At 41.2% G+C, this 18,288-nt stretch overlaps 1 protein-coding gene across 2 annotated transcripts; it reads right to left on the bottom strand.

The window, feature by feature from the left end:
* Positions 1-2,455: 2,455 nt before the first annotated feature.
* Positions 2,456-18,183, bottom strand: LOC131097689 (uncharacterized). 2 transcript variants are annotated; one of them, XM_058045896.1, is made up of 15 exons: positions 18,029-18,183; positions 15,687-15,852; positions 15,172-15,362; positions 14,933-15,037; positions 12,860-12,998; positions 11,343-11,493; positions 10,863-10,995; positions 10,046-10,198; positions 7,842-7,879; positions 7,721-7,750; positions 7,449-7,615; positions 5,482-5,936; positions 5,300-5,399; positions 3,762-4,008; positions 2,456-3,573 (listed from the first exon to the last, which is right to left on the bottom strand). In XM_058045896.1, the coding sequence occupies exons 2-15, from the start codon at positions 15,816-15,818 to the stop codon at positions 3,491-3,493; spliced, it is 2,124 nt and encodes a 707-aa protein (XP_057901879.1). In that variant the 5' UTR covers positions 15,819-15,852; positions 18,029-18,183; the 3' UTR covers positions 2,456-3,490. The 2 variants fall into 2 exon arrangements, with proteins under 2 accessions (XP_057901879.1, XP_057901880.1); XM_058045897.1 differs by lacking the exons at positions 12,860-12,998; positions 14,933-15,037; positions 15,172-15,362; positions 15,687-15,852; positions 18,029-18,183 and adding an exon at positions 11,922-12,373 and having other exon boundaries at positions 2,458-3,573.
* Positions 18,184-18,288: the final 105 nt, after the last annotated feature.

The raw sequence follows: 18,288 nt of genomic DNA on the forward strand, positions 1-18,288 counted from the left end.
GCATCTAAGGGTTAATTGAGTACGTTTGTGACCACAGAACGCTGTAAACCAAGAACCACCTTGTGTATGGTTTGTTGTGTACTAGGTGTCCATTGTTTCTCAAATTTAAAATGGATTAAAAACATGATTAATCCCATAACCAAAATACCAACTTTTCTTTTCATCCCTATATTCCACTTTTTTTTAAATTGGAAAAGCTTGTTAATGCTCTTATTGGCTCAATAAACATCAAACTGTGATGCAAAAGTGCTTTATTAGTATATTTTATCACAGTGATAATGTATTATTATAGAGGAAGGGTCTCAAACATAAAACTACCATGAGTCAACATCAAGATCTTCAATGTTCAACAGTAGTTACCTTTTTCGTAATTACATCATTTCCGTTTATAACAAGAGTGACTAAATTGAGGGGGGGAGGGAAGTTCCAATTTGAAAAAAGGCATACCTCAGGTTAAAACTCACTCTAAAATTCTGCACAACTGGATGATTTCATACATTTCATATCTTTTGTTATGTCGTGTTGTTCTTTTCTTTCTAATGAATGTAAATAGTGTAGATAACAGCAAAATGGGGATGGTGTAAGCTGGGGGTGAGCAAACTAACACCAAGCGTTTTTGAATCTGTGCAATCTGAGTTGAACTGTTGATGCTTTAATTAGATGCTTTATCATTCATATTGTATGTCACACATCCTTTAATCATGTTGATTGCATGACATGCATGACAGATGATTATGATTATGAATTATAACATATAGTCTGGCCTCCGGTCAGTTTTGTTAACTTGGTGTCAAAAGTTGACTCACCCCTGGGTTAGGCTTTGCAGTGGAACAAATGTCAACAAATGTGTACTGAGAGCAACACGGGGTCAACAACAATCCTTGCCATGGAATAAAAAACATAACTTATATCAAACATACAGTGAAGAAAATAAGTATTTGAACACCCTGCTATTTTGCTATTTCTCCCACTTAGAAATCATGGAGGGGTCTGAAATTTTCATCGTAGGTGCATGTCCACTGTGAGAGAGATAAACTAAAAAGAAAAATCCAGAAATCACAATGCATGATTTTTTAACAATTTATTTGTGTGATACAGCTGCAAATAAGTATTTGAACACCTGTGTATCATCTAGAATTCTGACCCTGAAAGACCTGTTAGTCTGCCCATTAGAAGTCCACCTGCACTCCATGTATCATCCTGAATCAGATGCACCTGTTTGAGGTCGTTAGCTGCATAAAGACACCTGTCCACCCCATACAATCAGTAAGACTTTAACTTGTAACATGGCGAAGACCAAAGAGCTGTCCAAAGACACCAGAGACAAAATTGTACACCTCCACAAGGCTGGAAAGGGCTACGGAGCAATTACCAAGCAGCTTGGTGAAAAAAGGTCCACTGTTGGAGCTATCATTAGAAAATGGAAGAAGCTAAACATGACGGTCAATCTCAATCGGAGTGGAGCCCCATGCAAGATATCACCTCGCGGGGTCTCAATAATTCTAAGAAAGGTGAGGAATCAGCCCAGAACTACACGACAGGACTTGGTCAATGACCTGAAAAGAGCTGGGACCACCGTTTCCAAGGTTACTGTAGGTAATACACTAAGACGTCATGATGTGAAATCATGCATGGCACGAAAGGTTCCCCTGCTTAAACCAGCACATGTCAAGGCCCGTCTTAAGTTTGCATATGACCATTTGGATGATACAGAGGAGTCATGGGAGAAAATTTTATGGTCAGATGAGACCAAAATAGAACTTTTTGGTCATAATTCCAATAAGCGTGTTTGGAGGAAGAAGAATGAAGAGTACAATCCGAAGAACACCATCCCTACTGTGAAGCATGGGGGTGGTAGCATCATGCTTTGGGGGTGTTTTTCTGCACATGGGACAGGACGAGTGCACTGCATTAAAGAGAGGATGACTGGGGCCGTGTATTGTGAGATTTTGGGGAACAACCTCCTTCCCTCTGTCAGAGCATTGAAGATGGGTCGTGGCTGGGTCTTCCAACACGACAACGACCCGAAGCACACAGCCAGGAAAACCAAGGAGTGGCTCCGTAAGAAGCATATCAAGGTTCTAGCATGGCCCAGCCAGTCTCCAGACCTGAACCCAATCGAAAATCTTTGGAGGGAGCTCAAACTCCGTGTTTCTCAGCGACAGCCCAGAAACCTGACTGATCTAGAGAAGATCTGTGTGGAGGAGTGGGCCAAGATCCCTCCTGCAGTGTGTGCAAACCTGGTGAAAAACTACAGGAAACGTTTGACCTCTGTAATAGCAAACAAAGGCTACTGTACCAAATATTAACATTCATTTTCTCAGGTGTTCAAATACTTATTAGCAGCTGTATCACACAAATAAATTGTTAAAAAAATCATGCATTGTGATTTCTGGATTTTTCTTTTTAGTTTATCTCTCTCACAGTGGACATGCACCTACGATGAAAATTTCAGACCCCTCCATGATTTCTAAGTGGGAGAAATAGCAAAATAGCAGGGTGTTCAAATACTTATTTTCTTCACTGTATCTCCCAAATGTTATGTAAGATAATCAGCAGCTATCTGCTTTCTACAAACCCGACTACCCATCTTGAACTGTGTACATATAAGCATAAATAGGTCTGTATTCTTAGTTACAGTACAGCGCCATCTAGTCTGATACAGGGGCATCTCAATAAATTAGAATATGGTGCTGAAGTTATTTCATTTCAGGTTCATTTTTGACGAAATGACTTATTAAAGGCTGTTTTTCAGTGCTGTGCTGATTAGAGCACAAACCGGCTGTTTACAATATTCAACTTTTGGACAATTTTTCCACATTTTATGCAATACTGAATTTGGGGTTTTCATCAGCTAAGCTTATTAAGAAATGAAGAAACATATTCTTGGAATATTTGACTTTGCGTGTAGTGAAACTATAGAATATACTGTAAGAGTTTGAACTCTGCATCCATCCATTTTCTATACCGCTTATCCTCACGAGGGTCACAGGTGTGCTGGAACCTATCACAGCTGTCTTCAGGCGAGGAGAGGCGGGGTACACCCTGGACTGGTGGCCAGCCAATCACAGGGCACACATAGACAAACAACCATTCACACTCACATTCATACCTATGGACAATTTGGAGTGGCCAATTAACCTAGCATGTTTTTGGAATGTGGGAGGAAACCGGAGTACCCGGAGAAAACCCACGCATGCACGGGGAGAACATGCAAACTCCACACAGAGATGGCCGAGGGTGGAATTGAACTCGGGTCTCCTAGCTGTGTGGCCAACTCGTTCACCGTGCAGCCAGAGCTTGAACTACTGAAATAAACTTTTCTGAAATTTATTGTGATGCACCAGTATGTACGTATTATTTATTTTCATTCCATTGTATGAATCTAATAACATATTTCAGGCATCTATGCCTTCATTTGATAGCAACATGAAAGATGAATAAAACATTTTCCAGTAAAGACCGTTCTGGCAGCTCAGCAAAAACCTCTTTAGTGAAAAAAGATGTGCTGAAGAAACATGCCAGAGGTGATGAGGATCAATCCTAGCGCCATGGAAGAAGTCTGCTTTGGAGCTGCAGGAGAAGAGGAGAAAGGAATGCTTGACTTTGGACACCTTCTTAACACGATGAGAAGAACATACTATATGAGAAGTTGTAAATGTACAGCAGATGCCCGCCCGCTTATCGTGGGCGTGACCTTCATGACCACAAGCAAATGGTGAAAGCTAAGCTCAAGAAGGATTCAGTCGGCTGAGGCTTACCGCTGGAGGTCGCGGCTACGACTGCAGCAGTTGTAGCAGCTGCAGTTTGTTGTGTCGCCACAGAAGCGGGGACCACGGTTGGAGCTGGCGTGGTGACCACGAGACTTACAGGTCCTGAATTGACAGTGAATGTCTTGGTTAAGGCGTTGCCGGTAGCTCTCTTCACCCGGGTGCTTGAGCACCCTGTTGCGCAGGTGTCGGAGGGAAGCAAGGTGACACACAGCTGGACAACACACTGGAAGTGCATCTGTGGGACAGGAGACAACGCTTCTGGTCAGGTTTTCATCCAAAACTTCAATGACCATATAAAAGTAAAGCAACTCAAGCTGAACAATTGTGGAGTGTGATTATATTTCTTTGTCTGTCTGTCTCTTCCTGCTTCATGGAGGATAATAAACAGCGACTCTGAATATAATGCAGGTGTTGTCCCTTTTTACCGTTTCATAAAAATACTTCAGGGCATTGAAACGACAAGATACTCGTTTCATCCTGAAAATGTTTGCCTAGTGACAAACATGACGTGATCCTGAAATACCAAGCCCCAAATTCCCTTGATGTCCAGAGGAATTGTATTTTGGATAAATGTCAAAATCAGTGTTGCATTCTGGTTCTACTATAAATGGATCCTGAGCCCTAATTATTATTATCATAATTATTCATTTAAGGTTTAGTTTTATATTTTATATTTTATATCTGTGCGCTAACCACTAGAACACCGTGCCGCTATATTTCAGGTTTTATGTGAAAAATGCCTTTCAACTGGCTGCACGGTGACGAGTGGTTAGCGTGCAGGCCACACTGCTAGGAGACCTGAGTTCAAATCCACCCTCGGCCATCTCTGTGTGGAGTTTGCATGTTCTCCCCGTGCATGCGTGGGTTTTCTCCGGGTACTCCGGTTTCCTCCCACATTCCAAAAACATGCTAGGTTAATTGGCCACTCCAAATTGTCCATAGGTATGAATGTGAGTGTGAATGGTTGTTTGTCTATACATATGTGCCCTGTGATTGGCTGGCCACCAGTCCAGGGTGTACCCCGCCTCACACCTGAAGACAGCTGGGGTAGGCTCCAGCACCCCCGCAACCCTCATAAGGAAAAGCGGTAGAAAATGAATGAATGAATGAATGCCTTTCAACCCTCCCGTTTTCACCAGAATCTACCGTATTTTGACGTTCTTTCCCGGTGGGTTCCCGTTTTAACAGTTTACCGTAGTTTAACTTTCTTGGAAAAAACAAAAAAACCCTCTCAAATTATTTGTGCGGTCCGCTCGGCAACAATTAGGCAACATCGGCGTAACACATCCGATAGCCGATTAAAAGAATAAGAATAAAGGAAGATTGCCAGTAAAGATAAAATAAAACTAAGCAAAACAAACAAAACAATGACCAGAATTGATGTTATTTTAGGGAAAATGTCCATAATTTTCAATTGTTGACAGGAATCCCCCGTTGGTCAACAAGCTATATTGCTTACTATGCCGTATGCTCTAAGAATAGCCAGTAAAAAAGACGAAGCCAAGCTCCAAACCAAAAGTACTGACCGTTGTTCCTTGTGTGTTCAGGGAGGACAAATCAATGCGAAAGATGGAAGCATTGCTCTGTCCTGTGACGATCTCCACTGTGGTGTTGGAAGCTGAGCATCTATAAAGACAAACGTAGAGGAGATGTCTCACTCGAGCTGTGATACCAGAGTATTGCATCATGGATGTGAGGCGTTACCGACCCTTCCTCCAGAATGACGCTGCTGTCAGCCATGTCTTCCTTCTCGGATGCCATGCAGCTTTTCATAATCATTTCAACTCGATTCATAGTCGTGTTGGTCAACACATGGAGGTCCAGCTTTTCCAGCCTGGACCCAACGGCTGCTTGGCGAGAATGGATATGATGACCCCGTGCTGCTTCCCGCCGTAGCCGTCTCGGTATAAGACCAATAGGACGGTACACCGGGTTGCTTGTGACCCTTGACAGCGGCCCCTCTCCTGGTAAGTGGAATTCTATCCAAATGCCATCATTGTCGAAGGTCGTTGTGGGAACCGTGATGTTGAAATTTGGACCCCTGGCTTGGATTCCGGGAATACGGCAGGCCAGCGGGAGGATCAGGGAGGGGTGGCGACTGATCATGGAGAAAGGTCGGACGCTTTTCAAGGTGTTGGTGTAAACCAGCTCGTTGCCAGTTTGCTGCAAAACAGGTGAGGGTGAGACTATTTCTGGTTTGGGAAGTGACCTTCCTCACAATAACGCCAGCTGCCATTATGAACTTTGACCCCGCATCACGTCTTACCACTGCCTTACTTCTGTCTGCATTTAAAGCATGAAAGTATGAATGTATATTATAGTATGTTATGTTATGCTTACAGGGCACGGTGGTCTAGGGGTTAGCGCACAGACCTCACAGCTAGGAGACCAGGGTTCAATCCCACCCTCGGGCAACTCTGTGTGGAGTTTGCATGTTCTCCCCGTGCATGTGTGGGTTTTCTCCGGGTACTCCGGTTTCCTCCCACATTCCAAAAACATGCTAGGTTAATTGGCCACTCCAAATTGTCCATAGGTATGAATGTGAGTGTGAATGGTTGTTTGTCTATATGTACCCTGTGATTGGCTGGCCACCAGTCCAGGGTGTACCCAGCCTTACGCCCGAAGACAGCTGGGATAGGTTCCAGCACCCCCGCGACCCTCGTGAGGAAAAGCGGTAGAAAATGAATGAATGAATGAATGTTATGCTTACAATGACATCAAATCATTTGTATGAGTTCAATCATTTGTGGCGGCCCGCCACAATTACATTTGAACCGCCACAGATACATTTGGCGCTACCTGGTTGCCCTCACTCAGAAACATTATGCAACACATCTGTTCATTAATATGAGATATTAGATGGACGTGTATTAGCTTTAAAATTAGCCTAAATCAAATCAAAATCAAATCAACTTTATTTGTAGAGCACTTTTCCTGCAAGGACATGCAACACAAAGTGCTTTACAGAATTAAAAACAATTACTACAATTAAAAAGAAAAACAATTACAACGAAAGCCCCTCCCACCCGCCCTCCATACTAGACGCCCCCCCCACACACACACACGCACACACACACATGGCATGGCACTGAGGATCAAGGAAACGGCACCTTTGGGGCCGTCCACACTGGGAGGACCCGCAGGCCGTTCCATCGGGGGACCAGCACCCAGGCCCCCCGACTCCGACAGACGGGCGGACCCCCACATCATAGGGAGGAACCCACAGCCAGCCGGGTCGAAGGGACCCAAACACGGCATCCCCTCAGCAGACCCGACACAGACTAAGACTAAGAGCATAAAATAGAACTAAAAAGATAAAAAAGTTTCAAATATGAGTTAAAAGCCTGATTAAAAAGGCGTGTCTTTAATGTTCTTTTAAAAATATCAACAGTCTCTGCAGTCCTGAGGCTCTCCGGCAGGCTGTTCCACAGGTGGGGGCCATAGTGGCTAAATGCTGCCTCACCGTGGGTTTTTGTTCTGGGTTTTGCTATTGTTAAAAGGCCAGAGCTAAATAGCTAAATAAGAAGGTGCCATTTAAGACGTTTAAAAAGCAGTAAGAGAATCTTAAAATCCTAGCCTAGCAAATAGCATGGCTTTTGTCCTTCAATTGCTTGTGTATTATAATAAGTTCATCCATCCGTCCATCCATCCATAGGAAGAAATTGAAGCTTTTACCACCGCCTTGGTACCGCAGCCGTCCAGGGAGATGCGTGCAGTGAGGTGAGTGTCGTTGTAGGTGACAGGACAGGAGGCGCTATTCAGCTGGAGTTCAGCCAGGTTGATGTTGCTCAGTGATGCAACAGGAAGGACCAGTGTCATCTCCGTCTTATTACACATCAGCTCTGCAGGCGTACGACAACACACACACGCAAATAGCAACACTGCCACAACTCAACTAGAAACACAACGTAAAATAATAATAATAATAATAATCATGTTTTAAGAACCTGTTCCGGCAGGCAGGGTCTTCATTTCTCCTGTAATTATTGAGAAAGAAAGCTTTGAATAGTTCAGTGTCTCTTTTTGTTTGTAAACTGGCATTCTTTTGATATTTGGAAGGAGTCTTACTTTGGTACAACCACACGCATCTGGGCTCCGACTGCAAACTGGAAAGACAAGAAGTGCAAATGAGACTTTGCAACATTTATCATGCAAGCTCTCCAAAAGTGTCTTGTGTTTGTGTGTGTATCTTTTCCTCGGTTCATTCTGATAATTCCATTCAGGTTGGTCTGCCGCAAACAACTATTTTCATGACTTGGCTTCACTTTTCTTTGATTTTGGCATAAATAGAATATTGTAAATGTGTGGACGGATGATTGCGCTACTTCGCTTGTACTTCTGTATAAGTGACAAGAATAAAGGCTCGAAATGATATTGTGCAAGATCATGCCAGACTCATATGTGGGCTCTATACTTATGAAATTTGCCAGTTATCTTTGCACTGTATATTACACAAACAAACAAAAAAGCTCCTATTAATTCCCTGTGAGACTTAAAGTACACAAAATCACAGTAGTTAATGAAGTTATCTTAAGAATGAACCTACCTAACCCTAACCACTGCTCGTTAGTTCCTCATGAATTCCTCAGTAGCTACTGCCAATGAATGTGCCATATTTCCTCAGTAACTACTGTAGTTTTGTGTACCACACGGTAAAGTGGGACCAGATTAAGTATTAATAAATACAATATTTTTGGAGTTTGAGCATGGACAACCTGTTTATTAGAGCTCTGTCGACATGAAATAACACAACTATAGTCACTTCTACACTCATATTATTCCATATGGTAGAAATAATCAGAGAAAATAAAGCATTTAAGACACAAGGAAGATTGTTTCAATAGTTGTCTTGCGGATGCGGAAGTGATGTTGGGGATTCAGAGTAGAGTTTTTGCTGTGGTATTGTGAAGATGATGATGATTATTATTATTGAGTATTCTATGGCCTTACACTTTATTTGTATATTACTTTTTCTGCATGGAAAGGCTTAATTTAGGTCAATAATACGTAACATTTGCTTAAATGTGCATTTTTTGACTAATCATAGGCCAGAGTCAATCACAAAATATGACATTACTGATATGAATTACTTTGTAATTACTTTTTGAACTGAACTCCAATGTTTGAAGTGAGGGATGACTGTACAGTATACACTACTATAGTCACACCAGTATACACTAATATAGTCACACACCATGTCTTGCAAAAGCGTTTTCCTGTTGGAAAATGTTGGGTGACTTGACTTGACTCTCCTGCTCACTATTTCCCCCTGCAGGTAGCACCATGAAACCACTTCCTGTTTAAGTTACCATAATGTACTGTATATTCTACAGTATAAGACCAGAATGCCAAACAACGAATGTGGCCCGCAGGACACTAGTTTGAGGCCCCTGCCTTGATATGAAAGTTTAATGTTAGTGCGGCCCGCGCAAGTTTGATATGGATGCTGTATGGTATCATGTACCCAGAAAAAATTATTACGTTTGATTAATGTTCATGTTAAAGGTTAAATAACTGTTAATAGTTATCCTCCCTATCCGTGTGGAAGTGGTACGTTTTTGGCTATTTAAGTTTAAAGGAAATAACTTGAAGGCTACCGTTTAGGTGGCTAGCTCTCTAGTTTGCGAGTTAGCATGTGTCTCAAGACCCTGCAGTTGCGCAATATGTCGTAAATAAAAAGAGTATAAATGTGACTATAGTCGTGTTTTGTCATGTCTACAGGGCTCTAATAATGCTTTGTTCATTTTAATCTGAAAAAAATAATTTGTCTACCCACCAACTATATGTGGTTTCTTAAGTTTTTATTTGCCGTTTTATTATTATTATATTTATTTATTACTGATTGATTTTCTTTATTCTTGATTTGTTTATTTATTTTTCATCTCACTTTGTGCAGAAAAATAAAAATGAAGATATTTGAGAACAGTGGAATGTTTTATCAGAGCTTTTATTGTAGAAAATCGGAACCAAAGCACTGAAAAAGTTTGTATATTTTTCTGTTTTTAATAAATGCGTTTTTTTTGTTTTTTTTTGGAAAACCTGATGCGGGCCAGCCTTGCCCAGACCCTAGCTCCAGTGGCCCCCAGGTAAATTGAGTTTGAGACCCCTCATCTCGAGGTACTCATCACTAATTTTCTTCATTTAACGCGTAACAATTGTGGGGTTTCTAACAGTGGAACTATGATACGTTAATAAACGAATAACAACCTTTGACGAGTCATACGTGTTTTCTTTGGAAACTAATTGACTGAATGTGCAGTTGACTGACGTACCTCATGGTGTTGGCCACAAAGCAGACTGGCAGAAGGTGGGCCAGATTGTTCTCTGAACGGACCCAGGACACGGACATGTGCGACACAGCGCCGGTTGAATCGAAGCCATACTTGATGAGCCCAGGTTGGCCAACGACGTCAATCTCTGAAACACTGCAAAGGAAGTGCGGCATGTCGGCCGATTAGTTGAAAGAACGTGAAATGTTTCCATGAGCAGGAACCCAACAAGATTTGTCATGTGCGTCATCTCTGACAGCCAACAGATGGAGTTTATTGTCTACATGCCACGAATATTACTTTTTTCATTCCACCGTGTCATTTTGTGCATACTTGTAAGGGTGAGGCGTGTGACATTTGGGAACGCTGTCACCTTAAGGCGATCTTATGACACAAGAATTTTGAGTGTGACGTTTGAAGAGGCCGCATGGAGACAACCAAAGATGGCTGACTTGAAACCGAATACACTACGTTTCAGACATAGCTCGCTATTGGTTTTTTACCCGTCTCTAATATACTGATATTGTCTCACCCTTCATTTCTTCAATACCGATGTCCACTGATACTGCAATTTAACAATTACGTCCCTCAAATACTTCAGTTGCTGTCATTCCTCTGAAATAATGCTGGCAACATCACAATTATGAACAGCACAAAGGATGAAAGTTACCAAACAAACCGATATGAGCTAATACTTCATTACTAATATATTAGCTCCGGATCTTGGATCCATCTACTTCCATCTGCTTTTACCCATCTGACTGTATAAACAGCTTCAAAATTCTCCACATAGAAAAATAATATGTCCTGAAAGACGCACCTCTGTGTTTGTGACATGAACTCCACCTCAAATTTCACCTCCTCGTATGGCAGGACAGAAAACGTATAGTGTTCTTTGGGGGTCTTCCCTGTGGCCAAAACCTCATTTGTGCAACTGGGAGACGCCTCCTCCACTGGAGACGAAGACAACAACAAAACAATAGAGTTAGTTTAACGGTTTGGAGGAAAAGCTCCTCCACTGGGATGCTGTCAGCAACAGAGAGCAACAACAAAAAAAAAGAGAGACTGACAACATGTGTGACATAGGAATTATGAGGCTGTTCAATTGTGACGCTGAAGAAGATGACTTTAGTGGTTTTAGTTCCCAGGAGAAGGATGAAGATGGCTTTTGTAAAAAAAAAAAAAGTCAAAGTTTAAAAGAATCTTTCCTTACTGTCTGGAAATGAGGGTATGAGGGTATATTGATATTTTGCATATGTATGAAGCTTTCTAAAGAGATGTACCTGGTCAGCAGACTCACCAGTGAGGGACAGGTGCACAGGGACGGAGCTGAGGGGTTGGCTCTTGCCCTTTTGGCTTATCTTAGGAGTTGGGACGTAGTCCTCTGCCATCAGGTAGATGGAGTAGTGTCCCGCTGGTGCATCTCCGGTAAACGTCAACTTACACGCATCCTGGCAACATAGGATAGGATTCCAACAAGGATAGGAATTTGTGGTGTAAGATGACTTCAAAATGTGATGAAAATGAAGTATACCATATGCGGTATGCCTCTAAAGGGTTGACTACACTACATTCTACATACTTCTTTACTTACTTAATACTTAAAATCAGTCCATCACTTCAAACCAGGGGAAAATATACATGTACATATACATATACATATACATCAGGGGTGCTCACACTTTTTCAGCATGCGAGCTACTTTTAAAATGACCGAGTCAAAATGATCTACCCACTACAAAAATGCAAAACATCTATTTATTTTCAAATGTATTGAGGATTATTTGTACGTACAATGTATGTTGATGTACCTTACATAACCAAATGAGCCAATATTGCAAAACACACATAATTAACTATTAACATTTTTTGTAATTACCTCCACATTACTCCACATTTCCCTTCTTTGGTACTGCGATGGTAGAATGGCATATGAGGCAAACGCACTTCGAAAAAGACATTGTGAAAAAAAGTCCACCTCCCATTCCGTATGGAAGTGATATGTTTTTGCCTTTTTACTTGGTCCAGCTCCTTCACTCATTTTAGTGACCATAAACTTTAGCGAGGGCTTAAAATCTAATGCAATTCGCCGACTAGCTTAGCACTTTGCATCGTTGTTTACGCATGAGCGGTGACCTAAAGGTCAAAATTCAGTTGTCATCTGACTGGTTGTCCTGTATGTCAATCAAGTAACGGGGATGGATGATAGGCTGACATCGTAAGTTCTGCTGCACTTAGAGACGTTGTTTGATTTGATTGGTCGCCCGAAGGGCAACATTCAGTTGTCATCTGAATGGCTGCCCTGTATATCAATCAAGTGACGGCATTGATGCTAGGATGATATTTTTTTCATGTCACGCCGCGATCGACCAGCGATCGACCAGTACCACCTCCGTGATCGACCGGTAGATCGCGATCGACTTAATGAGCACCCCTGATATACATATACATATACATATATACATATATACATATGCAAAAGTTCAAACCATCATGTTGCACACCAAGTTGTGCTTGCTTTTTTTTGTCTTTTTGTTGGTGTGTGATGCCACCACAGAAGTCTACCGCTAATGGCAAAGGGTAACGGTGCAACTATACTTGTGCTCAACTTGGAAACTGGTGTAACATTTAATAATAATAATAATAATACATTTTAGCGCTTTTCAAAATACTCAAAGACACTTCACACAGAAAAATTGAGTTGAATAAAAACAAGTAAAGAGAGTAAAAGATACGTTAAAATACAAGATTCATTGGTTAATACACAGTTCAAACATGAGTAAAAGCGGGGCACGGCAGCATTTAAGTCGGACTGACCTCATACAACTCGATAAAGGAGTGTGGGGTGCAGTTGAAGCACTCCCCTCGATCTTCCTGAGCAAAGCGGCATCGCACCTTGTCTCCATCCAGGTCTTTGACTGACAGGGGGAAGTGGTGAGGGCAGTTGGCATGGGCCCTGCGTCCATAAGACAATAAGACAATAAGAGTCATGTGACTGAAATTCTGACTTTCATGACAAGGAGAGAATGAATGAAAATAGGAACTGCAGTGTCGACATTCAGTGGAAGAGTCATTTGCTGCTGATGTTAAACAGCATTTACAATTTTATTTTTTTTTCGAGTATTAACATTAAGGTTACAACTTCTTAAAGGTACTGCTACTTTTCTGTTCAATTGCAATAAATGTTTCCGTTTTCTGTGTGTTGTAAAAAGCTGCCTTGTGCTGCTCCACTCCCAATGTAAGTCATTGGGATTCACCTATTTTGCCTATTATGTCCTCTAAAAAAAACATAATAAAAAAATGGCAACAACGCTCTATTTACATGCTGTGACCTGCATATAAACAATCTATAGCAACATTATTATTATCAGCTCCCATTTGCTCCAACGTTTCACCCTCTCTTCTTGCCCGCTCAGCTTGTAAAACCTGTAGACCAGCGGTTCCCAAAGTGGGGTACATCAATTTCCACAGGGGGTACAATGAAATACAAAAATGAAAAACAATTAGCGCCCAACACTCAAAATTGCAAGTGTGCCTGAACGCCGAACGCTGAACCCTGTGCATGCGTGGGTTTTCTCCGGGTACTCCGGTTTCCTCCCACATTCCAAAAACATGCTAGGTTAATTGGCCACTCCAAATTGTCCATAGGTATGAATGTGAGTGTGAATGGTTGTTTGTCTATATGTGCCCTGTGATTGGCTGGCCACCAGTCCAGGGTGTACCCCGCCTCTCGCCCCAAGACAGCTGGGATAGGCTCCAGCACCACCGCAACCCTCGTGAGGATAAACGGTAGAAAATAAATGAATGAATGAATGAATGGTTTAATGATTTCTATTTGCAAGCATTCACTATTTAAGTATGTTATATTTATTTTTTGTCCTCAGTTTTTATCGTATAGTATATGGTATATGGATATAATCAAACTATGGAATGGATTGAGTAAGGAAATCAAACAATGCACAACGATGAGCCAATTCAAGAAACAATACAAGCAGTTGATGTTTGCTAAATACAAGGATGAAGAGTCTTGAACCAGTCATGATGTGCTATATATATCACTATATTGACATGCACTATGGTACCCATTATGGCATTGGATGCTCATATCACCTCCTACGAGGTACGGGACAAAAAATTAAAAAAAATCAAAAAAAAAATAAATAAATAAATAAATAAATAAATAAATAAATAAATAAATAAATAAATAAAATAAAATAAAATTAAAAAAATAAAAAATAAAAAATACCAGATGGAGGGGTACAATCAGTAACTGTGACATTTGTTCACTTCCTGCTTTCCATAATACAGTTTAAGGTTTTATTATTATTTTTTTTTAATTTTGAATTTAATAAGCTTTGCTTCTTCCTACTCCTTTTGGACATGTGGAACTGGGAACTGATTATGGGATGCACTCAATTGTAATCTGATGCATGTTCAAATGAAATAAAACCATTACCATTACCATTACCATTACCATTACCATATACGGTATATGGATATAACGTGTATGCCTGTGGTGCACCATATCAGTGCTCTGGTAGTGGCGTCATGGAGTCATGCTTCACAGAGCAAAATGCAGGAAACATAAAGACAGGAAATGCAGGCAAGAAACTTAAAAAATGAATGAATGAATGATTTTGCCATCCTGAGTGGACCAAAAAGCGAAGCTTAAACGAAGTCTATTCAAACGAAACGGATGCAAATTGCAGGATACCAACACGAGAACTTCTCGATTCATCAGTGCTCATGTCAAACCTCGGGGTCATGTCTGAAGGGGTATGTGGACTGTAAAAGGTTTGGGATCCCCTGAACGAGATCTCGTACCACTTCCCAGGCCAGTTGAAATAGATGTTGACCATCTATCACCATTGTCTCCATTTTGTACCTTACCTTAGAGGAGGAGGCAGCGCAACAAAAGCAGGGTGGTTGAGTTTCCCAGAATTGGCTCGCACGTGTGGCCCCGCATGCATGGACACATAAAAACTAGTGGTGGCGCTGCAAGGGAAAGACCACAGAATGAAAGGATGTCAGCTTTGAATGATAACCACATCAAAAGAAGTGTCTTATTCAGTGAATAGTTTGACACTCCAATGAAAAAGCAGGCAAATAGGAAATATTCTGCAACATACTTCAAAGTGAAGGTTCCATTGTAGTTACTGGGAACCACTTTCTGCCACTGGCGGACACACCAGCCCGGGGTGGGCATGGACCCACTGACAGGGGCATGGGATTTGTAAAGGGTGCAGTTTACTCCTTCAGTGCACACCCCAGTGAGGGGGGGGCACGGGGTGGAGGCAATGGCGGTGAAATAAGCCCGCACCTGCAAAAACCAAAGCAGAAGAAAAAATGGGTTTCCTTTTTACTCCTATTTTGTAGTAGTACATAGTACGTAGTATGTAGTAGTATTGGCTTTTTGCTGGATTTTGCAAAAATGATGTTGGATTCAGATTTAGTTTTTTTTGTGGTCAAATGTCCTCATTTGTCATTATATAATGCATGAATCTTATGCATAGACAATCAGAACTACACCCACATCCCACTAGCACCGTGGAACCAATGTCAACCGCTTAACCACCGCACGTAATAAACTGCTGTTGATAACAGAAAGATGAAAGAAAGGACTTAGAAAGGTGATGTTGCCCACCGAATGTCCTCCATCACTCTCCAGTGGCTCCACGTGGACCGTCAGTCCCAGAGAAGAGGCCTCGCTGGCCGGCCCAAAGAAGAGCAGAGCCAGGCCGTGCAACACGATTGTCAGTCTCAGTCTGTCCACCATCTCGGCTCCTTGTTCATACGCCAATGTTACACCTCTGGAAAACAGAGCAAACATTTTGTCGGTCACAAAATTGAATAGTCCACACAAGGATGGAGGAGAAATGTTCAAGATGGGGGGGCTGACAGGCGTGTTGATGAACGACAAGACTGGAGGTGAGATAACAGCTACTTATTACTTCTTAAGGTAACAATGTACTGTGTGTTGCGTAGTAAATGATGTGAGTTGAAAATGGTGAAATGTTGTATAAGACAGTTTGTCACATGGGGGGGGGGGGGGGGGGGGCATACAAAAAAACAAATAATTACCAGCACCATATGAGCATTTGAACGTGTCATCTGAGACAAAACAGGTTGAGTTCTTTGGTCTAATACTCCGACAAGACAAAGGTTTTGCATTTCAGAAAAAGAACATAATACCAAGAGTGAAATACGGTGGTGGTAGTGTGATGGTCTGGGGCCGTATCTCTGCTTCAGAACCTGGAAGACTTGATGTGATAAATGGAAGCATGGATTCTGCTGTCTATCAAAAGGCGGTTCGTGCGGGAAAACCCTCCAATGTGGCGGAATTGCAACAATTCTGCAAAGATGATCGAGCCAAAGTTCCTCCAAGTTATTGCAAACACTTTTGTAGTTGCTGCTCAGGGTGGCCCAACCACTTTAGGTTGGTTTCGGGGGCCATCACTTTTCCACACCGGACCGTGTAGGTTTGGATTTGTATTTTCTCCCTTAATAATAACATTTTCATTTCAAAACTGCATTTTGTGTTCAGTTGGGTTGTCATGGACTCATATTTCAATCTGTGACAAACATGCAAAGGACACTTTTTCACGGTACTGCGTGTTCTCACGAGGGTCACGGGTATGTCATGCACCACAAAATGATTGAATGATTAAACAAAAAATTAAAAAATCAAGTAGAAAGTGTCAGTATTGGTGATTAATGGCATTGTGCAATGTCATTTTCTCCACTATTTATCTACTTGTTGTTGTTTAATGTTCCAACTTGTTCTATTCTTACTGATTTATGTATTTAATTATGCTTTATTTTATGTAATGTTAATTTAAACATTTTTAAAAATGTAGGCCTATTTTATTAGTTGTGCTAAAATGTACTATTTTGTCCTGTTTAATAAAACAATTTTGTATATCTCACTTGACGTAACTTAGCAGCATTGCTCAGCCTTAATTAATAGGTGCTTTACCTTTAAATTCATATATGGTGAAGATCCTTTATCATTTAAGATCATTTGAAAAGTCACAGCTGCATACTTTCATGCATTGTGTTGGTAGATGAGAAGATGAGAAGAGCTTCAGAGTTGGAGATGAAGAGCCACTGCCATACTTAATTACTATCTTGTAGACATTTGCGACGTGTCGGTATTTGTGACATGCGTCAAAGCACGTATGTGGCTGCTGCCAACGTAACACATTTCCGTTCTGGATCTCATCATTTTACATTTCCTGGTAAAAAAAAGCAGTAGAAAAGTCCTTTGGGAGAGGTTGGAAATTCCTTAAATCAGTCATTTTTAACCAGTCATTTGTCAAATCCATATTGTGATTTCTTAATAAACAATGATCTCATATTGAATATAAGTGCAACCTGTCATTAACATACTCCAGTAAATGTTGCTGAACCAGCTCAAGTTCTTTCAAGCTGTCAGAGAGACACTTAATTACCGCATTTGTTGGCAAAAGCGCAGTGATTTCTGATGATTTCTGAAGTATCGTACTCTCAATAATTTTGATGAAAAGTGAGGCCACTATACGCCGCCACACGTCTTTGATTTTAATAGTAGACATCACTGGGTCCTCATGGGTACAGGACTGTTCCTTACAAACATCTGATGAAACCAAAATCTGCATCACATAAGTAAATGTAGAAAACACTCCCGAAAAAGTCATGCACATTTCAGAATCTTGCATAATAATAATAATAATAATAATAATAAGCACAGGTAAGGTATCAGTATTGTCTGGCAAAGCTTCCTTGTTCCTTTCAATGCTTTAAGAACGTGTTTGAATAATTACAACCTTTGCCTCATCTGTCATTTCGATTTTAATTCCACAAACAGCATCAAGTACCGTTGGCCGTGTGGATATTGCAGTTATTTAAGTATTTTAAAAACAAGCCATAAAGAGGAATACTATATCCTGCCTATCGCAATCGTTGCCAAGTAAATAGTGACATGATAGAATTGTTAAATACCATTACCTTAGAACGCCACCAGACAAACGTCCTTTGTAAAGATGAACGTTGCACCAAATGAAGCCACCAAACGCCAGTGAAGTACTAAGCCTTCCTATATACACGCAGTAGCGCTTTACTAAAGGTGGAGTTTAGCAAAATTTGGAGCAATTGAGAATGAAGTTAAACTGGCTGGACCAGAGGCAATAATAGATGGTGACAAAGGCTGCACGTCAGGGGGAAGGCCTGCCAAACTCATATTCCTTGTTATGAGTCCTCCTACTGAT

This window comes from Doryrhamphus excisus, chromosome 1 (assembly GCF_030265055.1).
Source record: "Doryrhamphus excisus isolate RoL2022-K1 chromosome 1, RoL_Dexc_1.0, whole genome shotgun sequence".
NCBI classification, from domain to species: Eukaryota; Metazoa; Chordata; class Actinopteri; order Syngnathiformes; family Syngnathidae; genus Doryrhamphus; species Doryrhamphus excisus.

What these genes read in the sequence shown, in the direction of transcription:
- LOC131097689 (XM_058045896.1), bottom strand. Translation starts at nt 15,818, where the DNA reads ATGGTGGACAGACTGAGACTGACAATCGTGTTGCACGGCCTGGCTCTG. An exon ending in TTCATGTCACAAACACAGAG is followed by an intron (nt 10,199 to 10,862) that starts GTGCGTCTTTCA and finishes CTTCCTTTGCAG; the next exon opens with TGTTTCAGAGATTGACGTCG. An exon ending in GACCCTGCCTGCCGGAACAG is followed by an intron (nt 7,616 to 7,720) that starts GTTCTTAAAACA and finishes GTACGCCTGCAG; the next exon opens with AGCTGATGTGTAATAAGACG.